Source organism: Carya illinoinensis, chromosome 5, assembly GCF_018687715.1.
Source record: "Carya illinoinensis cultivar Pawnee chromosome 5, C.illinoinensisPawnee_v1, whole genome shotgun sequence".
Classification (NCBI taxonomy): domain Eukaryota; kingdom Viridiplantae; phylum Streptophyta; class Magnoliopsida; order Fagales; family Juglandaceae; genus Carya; species Carya illinoinensis.
Window position 1 is genome coordinate 29481300 of NC_056756.1, and position 10487 is coordinate 29491786.

At 35.4% G+C, this 10487-nt stretch overlaps 1 protein-coding gene across 4 annotated transcripts; it reads left to right on the forward strand.

The window, feature by feature from the left end:
- Positions 1 to 1414: 1414 nt before the first annotated feature.
- LOC122308799 (superoxide dismutase [Fe] 3, chloroplastic) lies at positions 1415 to 8850 on the forward strand. 4 transcript variants are annotated; one of them, XM_043122019.1, is made up of 9 exons: positions 1415 to 1572; positions 2492 to 2623; positions 3793 to 3882; positions 5072 to 5263; positions 6772 to 6943; positions 8061 to 8134; positions 8212 to 8238; positions 8355 to 8378; positions 8459 to 8850. In XM_043122019.1, the coding sequence occupies exons 2-9, from the start codon at positions 2528 to 2530 to the stop codon at positions 8582 to 8584; spliced, it is 801 nt and encodes a 266-aa protein (XP_042977953.1). In that variant the 5' UTR covers positions 1415 to 1572; positions 2492 to 2527; the 3' UTR covers positions 8585 to 8850. The 4 variants fall into 4 exon arrangements, with proteins under 4 accessions (XP_042977953.1, XP_042977956.1, XP_042977955.1 ...); XM_043122021.1 differs by having other exon boundaries at positions 1479 to 1577; XM_043122020.1 differs by lacking the exon at positions 1415 to 1572 and adding an exon at positions 1709 to 1748.
- The last annotated feature ends 1637 nt before the right edge of the window (positions 8851 to 10487 follow it).

Genomic DNA, 10487 nt, shown 5'->3' on the forward strand with positions numbered 1-10487 from the left:
GAAGTTTCAATGGCGAACCTCATTGTTCGATCAAGAGACCAAGTCTAATTCCTTATGGAGCGGATTGGGGGACAAATTCAAACTCCATCTAGTCAGTTGGAACAGTTGGGACAAGGTGTGCAGGTCAATTCCTTAAGGTGGATTGGAGATAAAAATTTTGAGAACTTTCAATCGGGCCTTACTTGGGAAATGGCAATGGAGATATAATATGGAACCGGAAGCCCTATGAAAATTGGTGGTCAATTGCAACTACAGAAGCTTTGTTTTTTGGAGGGGTAGGGGGTGGTACTAGAAAGGGAAATGGAGCCTATGGAATGGGGGTTTGGAGCACATAAGATGAGGGTGAGGGGTGTTTGCTCGCCATACTAAATTTGTGGTGGGTGCAAGTACTCGGATAAAAATTTGGAGAGACATTTGGTGTGGGGAGGAGGTCCTAAAGGACTCTTTTCCATCAGCTTTCCGAGTGGCATGTGATCAAGAAGTTTCAATGGCGAACCTCATTGTTCAATCGAGGGACTAAGTCTAATGAGATGTCACTTTTAGTAAAGCGGCTCAAGATTGAGAAGTAGACAGATTTGAGGCTTTTTTTTAGCCTAGTATACTCTGTGAAGTTGAATGGGTTACGAGCCAATAAGTTGTAATGGACACCTGCAGATAAGGGTATCTTCTCGGTTTGATCCTTCTATAGATCCCTTAAACTTCTACCAAATACTCATTTTTCATGAAGAAGACTTTTGAGGAATAAGGCGCCCCCCAAAGCACTCTTCGTCACTTGGATAGATGCCCTGGACAAAATTTTGACAATTGATAATCTGAGAAAGAGTCGGATAATTATTTCAGATTGGTGTTGTATATACAAAAAAGCTGGCGAGACAGTGTATTATCTCTTGTTACATTGCAAGACAACTAGAGTCGTGTGGAGTGAAGTGTTCAACCAGGTAGAGTTAAATTGGGTAATACCTGCTACAGTGGTTGAGTTATTGGCTTGCTGGACAATTCTAGTTGGTGTTTCACAAATTAAAGTCATGTGAAAGATGGTCTCTATCAATATTATGTTGTGCATATAGCAAGAGCATAACGAGTGGACATTTGAATATAAGAAGCAAACATTAGAGGAGTTTTGATTTTTATTTTTCCATACTTTATTTCTATGGGCCATAACTATAAATTTTAATAGTCTAAATTTATATGATTTTTTTGTTTCCACTACTGCAACCCAGATATGTATTATCTCTTATATATCATTTTATGTGCTTAAATTACGTCTATCCTTATTAATAATATGGTTTACTTATTAAAAAGAAAAAAAAAAAAAGGCTAAGAGGACAATTTCAAAATGGTTCTTTCATCTATTTGTTGATTTAAAAAAAAAAAAAAGGCTAAAGACTAAAGAGAGTTTCGTGGCACTCCATAACCAACTATAAGCTGATGGTACTTTTGGCTTTTACTTTTTGTTTTTTGAGAAAATAAATTACATATGTTTATCTCCTGTCTGCAAACTCATTTTGTAGCGGGAGAAAGCGCGCTTCATAGAGCAAGATAGCTGCACAGCACTGCGAAGCGACGGAGAGGGTGAGGTTTTTTTTAACTTCTCTTTAGTTCGTTCATTCTCTTGATGTCTTATGAATATCCGAAATCTCTTCACTTTTTCCTTTTTTACGTTGCTATCCGTTTTGTTTGGACACCAAGAGACTATACTTGCAATGTTATATCCGAAGATGTGCGCGCAGTTTTAAGGCGATGCCTAGGTAGGCACTTTCGGTCGCTGTTTGGTTGCGTAGAAAATGTTTGCAAAATGGATATATCTGAACTTTCTGGCAGCCCCTGGAATGTTTATGGTGCTCTGAGCTCCAACAATTGAGAAATCAGGAAAAAAAAAAATGTTGAACGTAATCTGAGTCAATTTTTATTTAATTGCTCCGGGTTTACGTAGGATTGTGCGTTTCTTGGTACAACACCGGGTGTTTGAAGCGAAGTCTCAGAGATGATGCTACGATATGATTTTTCTCTGTTGAATTTCTGCGGTGTAAAACAGTGAGGAGTTTATTGTACTAAGCCTAAAAGTTCTTATTGTTTGAAGAACCGCTCATTAAAAGATTATACCTTATTCATTGTGCATGTAACCCGGCAATAAGGATTTCCTATTGGGAAATGATGCACCAAGGATGCATCCCGATAAAAGCTACCGTTTCCCCTTTTTCTTTTTTAAATGAGTTTGTGAAATTTTTTTAAATATTTAAAGGGATTTAAAAAATGCTTGAAAAAAAAAAAAAAAACTAAATAAAAAAGTGTATTTTGCACTTCTCTGTAGAAATTCTCAAGACCACCTCTCAGTGGCCCTAGCAGTCCCCTTTCATATTAAGGATTGGTGGGGGCTTGGATTTGAGTCTCACTATATAATAAAGGACACAAATTAGGAAGTGAATTGCCGTTGAAAGCTAAACTAGTTCTCATATCATGATGAGCTGAAATATAAACCATTGTTCTGCAGACATGCTTGTTTAGTTGCGAGAGGAAATAACCTGAAATGGGATCCTTTTGTTATCATACATTCCCAGCAAGCTCGCATCTTTTAGTCTCTGACTTCGCTCCGGGGTTTAAGAGCCCCAAGCTTCCTTATCTGGTAAGTTCTAGCATTTGCATTGTTCTTTGCTTCACTAATGTTTGTCACAAGATTTTCATTTTATACTTCTATTCCTGATATGATTTATAAATAGAAAGAAGTGGTAGTGCCAAAGATGACCGTTTGTATTCAGATTACGCTTTTAGATAGATTCTTTTTTTATTGGCACTAGGTGTCTGAGAACAAAGTCTCAACTAATTCTGGGGGTGCACAGGCCCTCAGCAAGGATTTAGATAGTTTTAATTGACATGCTATATGCAAACCCAAAATTAGTAAACTGAAAGTATTTTTTCAGCTAGACTAGGAGTTACCCTTCAAAGTGATATCATGAGGCAATAGGATGCAAGGCATGACATCATTGGGGTTGGATGGGGTTCTAGTGGAGGGGTTTCATGCAATACCTCATATTGAGTGAGTATAGGTGATGAATGAGATGCTACATTGCTTGGAAGGGAGGAATTCTTGCTATTTATAATGATACAATTGACGAGTCTTTTTGGAGTCTTGCCCAAAGGTGGTTGTTACATTTCACCTTTTTCTTAGAAAGAAACTTTCATTGGATTTTACCTGAGGGTTTTAAGTGCTTAATAAAGTATTATTTTGTATTATTGGTTGCTATTTCTTCACAGGTTTGTTTCAAGGTGGAAACATAGGACCTGTTACTAATAAATTCCCCTTAGTAAACACTTCTTATATGAATACCTTGGTATTGGCACCTCTTGGCAACAGAATAATTACTCCTCAGAGTGGCTACACCTATATTTTTAGCTCTTGCTAATTGAAATCATATGTTTGATATAATTTGTAAGTAGCACTCATGGCTCTTTGTATGCTTATTGAGAAAGCCCAACCATAATGAACGCGTTTATAATTCTTCACTAGAAGTAGCATTGTACTGCATTTTTTTATTTATTTTGCTTTTTGTTTCGATCATTTAATGGAAGATGTGGTCCCACCTGGTAAAGATGTCGTAAGTCAAATGGTTATTTACTCCTTTTATTTACCGTGTTTCATAATTATCTGTGCACTCAGTCTAAACAGCATATTTATTTTGTTTTTTGTTTCGATCATTTGATGGAAGATGTGGTACCATCTGGTAAAGATGTCTCAAGTCAAATGGTTATTTACTCCTTTTATTTACCATGTTTCATAATTTTCTGTGCATTCAGTCTAAACAGCAAGAAAGATGGTTTTCTAGATCTCAAGGAGCTTCAAAAATTTTTGCTTACTATGGCTTGAGGGAACCTCCTTATAAACTTGTAAGTAATTATTTCATAATATCATGGATAATTTCTTTGGTGTACAGTGCCCTGCCTAGGAAAAACAAGATAGAAATTGAAAAAGGAAAGGAAATGATGGGGAAAAAAGGGATAAACATGGAACTAATGATATACATAAAGCTGGTAATCTTTTTGTAGGACCATAATGATAAGTTCTGCATAGTCACTTCTATCATATCAATTACAGGTGTACTCAATACAACCAAGAGTCAAACACTCAGTTCTCTTAATCCATAATAATTTTTGTATGCCTGTAGTGGATTTTTCTCTTTTTTTTATGTACTTTATTTCTGATAAAATCACAAGCTTGTCTGTGAATTTTTTTACAAATTTTTTCCCTGTAAAATGAAACCCGTCTCTGACTACAATATGTTTACAGATGGCATAAGCTTGAAATTTATGCAACGTGCTGTTGTAAATTTTTCATCAAAAAATAAAAAATCTGAAATGATCAAAAGACGATTAATAATTACATTTTGTTAAAATTACAACTGGAAGAAGAAAAGAAGATATTGAGATGGAGAGAATGAAAGCTGAAAATGGAAAATTTTCTATATTTTCATATAGCTTCTGTACATCAACTGTGCTACATTTATACAAGAGTCAAAGCTATGAACTAACTAACAAATTAGCTAAATTTTCTGACTGTATCTAACTAAGCTAACTAAATTGCAACAGAATTTATAACTAACTCTAATATGTTCTAACATATTTGTCGGGTAGACCAAACCTGATGTACCTCATCTGTAATAGATGATTCTTCAAAATTTAATTCCGTTAGTTTAATTGTTTCAGCATTAAGTGTTTACTTCTATAAAAATAATAATAATAATAATAAATAAATAAATAATATTTGAGCATTAAGTGTTTCATTTATTGTTCTCTTTGCTAAAAAAATATAGACAAGTTTAGATCGAAAGTAAAATTATTTTAACCTGTGAATCAGAATTTTCCTCTAATAGGTTTCAGAGAATATGACAATTCAAAAATATCCATTGAAATTAAAAATAAAAAATAAAAAATAAAAAGAAGAAGAAGAAGTTATGTTATGATAAGGATTTAATACCTAGTAACTCGAATTTGTAGCAATTCCCGGTAGGTGTCTCTCCTCAATTAAGGGTTATTTTTATTTTTTTGTTGACTTCATGCACTTCTTTTCCATTTGAAGGATGCTTTAGAACCATATATGAGTAGGAAGACACTGGAAAAGCATTGGGGTGGACATCATCGGAATTATGTAGAAGGATTGAACAAGCAGTTGGAGAAAACCGAAGTACTGTATGGCTGCACTATGGATGAGCTTGTCAAAGTAACATATAACAATGGAAACCCCTTACCCGAATTCAATAATGCTGCCCAGGTACTCACTAGATTGACATCTCGTTGGTATACTGCTAAATAATCTGAGTGAATTAGCCAGTGTTAGTAATTTGAACAATTTAGAGATTGATAAATTATCTTTCAGTCAAAATTTTCATTGTTTAATTTATGCGCAAAACTTGATATAGCATCAAGTTTTGTTGCTCTGGCATATTGACATTAGAGTTTATAAGAATGTTGTTCGCACGAAAACTGAAGTTCTCTGCTGGAAGACAAGTTAACACAGGAAATTAATTGTCATGTAGAATTTTTGTTTTATGTTTTGTTGGGGGTGGGGAGCAGTAGCTTAACCATTACTTGATAAGGTGTCTCTGGAGTATGGATTCACTCTGCTTAGAATTATTTACCTAAGTATTACTTGATGTGAGAAACTGAACCTAGTATTATTTACCTACTCATTGAAGTGTGATGATGGTGTTATATACTATTCAATTCATTTTGCAAGGCAATGTAATAGCAACTGATTCTGAAACTGATATACTTGCATCGTTTTCTTTTTCCCTTTTTGTTCTTTCTTGTGATCCCTAAAAAAGTTGTCTCTCTGTCTCTGATTATAAATGAGAGAAATCAAGATTAGGTACCCTTCTAACCATGGAGTCTTCAAAGCCTGATTTTTCTATTTTGCCATATATCCACATGCTATACTTCCTTTCCTTCGGAGAATGTTTGGAGGACTAAGGCTCCACAGAGGATGGCTCCACAATTTCCACAGAAGATTGTCAACGGATTCCCCACTTCTTGGGCACATATAATTCCAATCAATCACCAATACATCTTTCTTAAATTGTTCAAATAAGAATCTTCTATGAAGTGGGTGATGCTTTGTGGAATCATATATTCCATCTATTTGGAATGGATAGGGTAATACCAAGAAGTGCAGCAGATCTCTTTGGTTGTTGGAAAGGACAGTTTGGTCACCATCATTGCGAAGCTTTGTGGAAATTCACTCATCTTGCCCAATGTGGTGTTTAAGGAGAGAAGCAATGATCAATATTTTGAGGATTATGAGAAATCAATGAAAGGGCTTAAAGTCTTTGTTCTTAAAACCTTTTATCTTTGTGTGGCCACTCATGTTTGTGATATTGATATTCATTTTAATGTTAGGTGCATTAATCGTATACTCCATGTGTACTTGGATTACATCGTTTTTTGAAATTGAATAAAACTTGATCTACTTACCAAATAAATGATGGAAATCTCCTATTTCTGTGAATTTTCTATCTATTTTAATATTCTCAAACAAAACTTTCAGCAGTTTTTTTTTTTTTCTTATTTTATGGACATATGTCAACCCGAATGCCTACTTGGTTGGTTATTGTAAATCTCTCATATTCAGCTATTTATGAAAATTCAATTGTGAATTCAATTCATGAGCGCCACCACACCCCCCCTCCCCCCCCCCTCCTCTTTCTGGCGCTGGGGAATTTAAAGAAAAAGAGAAAAATAAAGAAAATAAGAAAGGAAAATTTGAGTTATTTTCATCTGCAGGTTTGGAATCATGACTTCTTTTGGGATAGCATGCAACCTGGAGGAGGGGACATGCCGAAACTGGGTGTTCTTCAGCAGATTGAAAAGGACTTTGGTTCATTTACAAATTTCAGGGAGAAGTTTGTAGAAGCAGCACTCACGCTATTCGGCTCTGGCTGGGTTTGGCTTGTTTGTAAGTCCTTAATATCGTTGATTTGTTGAGAAACAATGGTGCGTTTTGGAGTTTTGATTTTGTAATCACATATAATTTTACAAACATGACAATTAGGTTTTCCCTATATTTAGCTATATAAATAGGAATATGTGAAGGAAATTGTGTCAGTGGCTAAAGGTATTGTCAGATAGATTGGCACACTGACTTTAACTTTAACTTGTTAAACTTACTTCCAGGCCTTTCTGGCCTGTTCAGTCTTCTGCTATGTGAGTTTGACTCTACTAAATGCTGCTGAACTTTTTACCATTTGTTTTTACCATTTTTGTTTGTTCTTTCTTATATTTAACAGGCCATAAAATTCCCTTTCATTTTTCTACCTCTTTAACCTGACTGGTCCACTTGATAGCTATAACCTTATCATGTGTCAAGACATGATATAATTTTAGATTAATTTGCTGCTTGATTTCTTTAGATTTTCGAATTTTAGAAGTTAGGACTGTTTTTTCTTTGGGTGTATGTTCTTGATGGAATCATGCCTGACCAAAGAATTGATGAGTCTCTTCCATATATCTTTGCTGTGTTTCTTTTGTTCTCTTTTATTCTCTAGTTCAAAGATCTTTTATTGTATAATTGCCTCATGTTGGGGACATGCATCACTGTACCAATAGCAAATGCGGATGATACATTTCTTCATTATTTTCTCGAGGGAAACATCCATAACTGGGAAAAGAGGGAGGGGGAGGGAAAAGGCCTTGGAAATTTAATGGACTTTGACGTGTTGTACTCAATTTGAGGATTAAAGACCACTTTGGATAAGAATTTACTTCGGGCAAGAGGGAGGGGGATTAGAGTGTTAGACTAACAATTGTTCATCATCAATGTTTCACATCATATCTCCATCAGTCCATCTATATTCATCCATTTTCTTTTTCTATTTCAAGTCTCAGATTATCAAGCACTAAAAATCACAGTTTGGAATCTATGCTCATATTAGAAAGTAAAATTTTCTTTTTTAGGTTCGAGATTACATAGAAAATAAAAAGATTTTTTTTTTGATAAGTACATAGAAAATAAAAATATAATATGTTTCCAAGTGTTTGTGCTGAGATTAGACTGTTGTTGTTTGTTTGACTAGTGAAGAGAGAAGAGAGACGACTTGCCGTAATTAAAACATCAAATGCCGTTTGCCCACTTGTTTGGGATGACATAGTAAGTAAATCCCTCTTTTCCTATATCAGATTCTCCAGTCTCTATCTTACCAATTGAATGATTCTTCTCTTGTGCAGCCAATCATTAGTTTAGACATGTGGGAGGTATGTTAATGAGCTCTCTCTCTCTCTCTCTCTCTCTCTCTCTGAGGGGGATTTCTACAGTAGTTTTGTTATTTAGCTGCAAGATGCTGATAATGCTTCTGCTTCCTTTCTTGCAGCATGCTTATTATCTGGATTACAAGGTAAGCAAGCATTACTTCATCACCATTTTTTCACCACCACGAGACCCTTCCATAATGATCCCCGTGCTTTTTCTATACAGAACGATAAAGGCAAATATGTGAATGTGTTTATGGACCACCTTGTGTCTTGGAATGTGGCAACGGGACGCATGGCCCGTGCTGAGGCATTTGTGAATTTAGGCGAACCTAAAATTCCTATTGCTTGAGATGTTTCCAGTCAAGATCTGCAACTGAACGGTTTCATTATGCTTTCCGAGTTATTTTAGGTTAGAGGTTTGGAATTTGACAGTGGCAGAGCTAGTTTGGTATTGTTTTCCGAGATAGTTTTGGAATACCATTGACTGGTGGTTGCCCAGATGATATCTGTAGAATGTCCCCACTGACCGCGATGTATGAGATGCATATAACCAAGGCACTCAATGGTCTGCTGGGAGAAAGTGCACAATGGTAGTAGAACACGCTTTTTGATGCAGTGATTTTGTCATGTGTTCCTAGAAAAAACATAATTTTTTTTTATAAGTAAACAATTGCATTAATACGAATAGACATAACCCAAGCATACAAGATAGTATACAAGAGGTAACACCTGTTTAGGAAGAAACAAAATATACAAGAAAGTCGGGAACATCAAGACAACTAAAATCTATAGTTATGGCCCATTGAAATAGAGTTCTAATAAAAAGATCTGAGTTCCTCTATTGTGCATTCCTTATCTTCGAACGTCTGATCATTTCGCTTGTGCCATAAGCACCATAGAATATAAATAAGAATCATCTTCCACACAATTTTGATTTGTGGGATACCTCCTAGATTTGTCTAAATAGCCAACAGTGTTGCCACTGAGGCAGGCATAACTCAAGCTAAGTCTAATTGCGAAAAACTTCATCTCATAACCACTAGCAAACACACAATGCAGTAAGAGATGATCCATAGTCTCACCAGTTTTCTTGCACATGCAACACCAATTTACTATGATTATCTTATGTTTTTGCAAGTTAACCATCATCAAAATCTTACCTAAAGAATCTATCTAGGCAAAAAATACCGCTTTGGGAGGTGCCTTGTTTTGCCAAATCATTCTTCATAGAAACTAAATGTTCTACAATTGTGTGTGAGACTTATAGAAAAAGTGAACCGGGAATGTGCCTTTACCTGTGGATACGCACGATAGCAAGTCAACATCTTGAGTAGGAGTGTTAGTCGATCAGTCCAGACTGAAAAAACCGACTAGACCGATCTTGGTCTTAAAAAATGTGGACCGAAACTATTCTGTCCAGTCTCGAGGTCTATAAATTTTAGAACAAACCAAACTCCTATATATATTTTTAAAATATTTTTAATAATTTAATATATTATTTTTTATAGTAATTATATAAGTTAATGATGTAATTTTCATCTAATTTATTATCATTGACCATATAAAATATTTTTTTAATGAGTTAGTTACATAATCTACATTAATAATGTACTTAATTTTAATTTAGTAATTTAAAGAATTTTTTTTAGTAATGTATTTGGGGAAAAAAATAAAAAAATAATTGGTCTGAACTGATCTGATTAGACTGGATCGATAGTGGATTGGATCGAACTGGCCGACTAGATGTTTGGTCCGGTCTGATCCGGGAAAAATGATGGACTGAAAATTTCAGTCCACTACCCCCCAAAGACAGGACCAGACCGATTTCACCTCTAACCTTGAGTGCTCGGTATCATGGAATACAAGAGACTAAAAAATTTCTCAAAGTTACCAACTTCTCAATCTTAAGCTGCCCTATTAAGTTGATGTTCCATTAGATTTGATACTCAGATATCACCTTAAGATCAACTATTGAAGCTTCTTTCTCACTTGTAACACGGAAAACTGAAGGGAATGATTGCTTTAGGGCATTATTCCGACACCAAAGGTTGCTCTATAATTTTATTCTATAGTCATCTCCCAACATGAATCTAGTGTGACGAGTAAAAACCCCACACCTGCTTCCAAATTCCCACCCCATAAGCTCCACTTATCTCTCTAGCGCACCAACCCCCCTCCAACATACCTCCATATTTGCAGTCAATAACCAACTTCCATAAGGCTTCTGGTTCCATATTATATTGCCACAACCA

Excerpts from the sequence above, each read along its gene's own strand:
- LOC122308799 (XM_043122019.1), top strand. The coding sequence starts at position 2,528 with ATGGGATCCTTTTGTTATCATACATTCCCAGCAAGCTCGCATCTTTTA. Across the intron at positions 6,944-8,060 it reads TGGCTGGGTTTGGCTTGTTT|TGAAGAGAGAAGAGAGACGA; the intron begins GTAAGTCCTTAA and ends TTGTTTGACTAG. Across the intron at positions 8,135-8,211 it reads CACTTGTTTGGGATGACATA|CCAATCATTAGTTTAGACAT; the intron begins GTAAGTAAATCC and ends TCTCTTGTGCAG.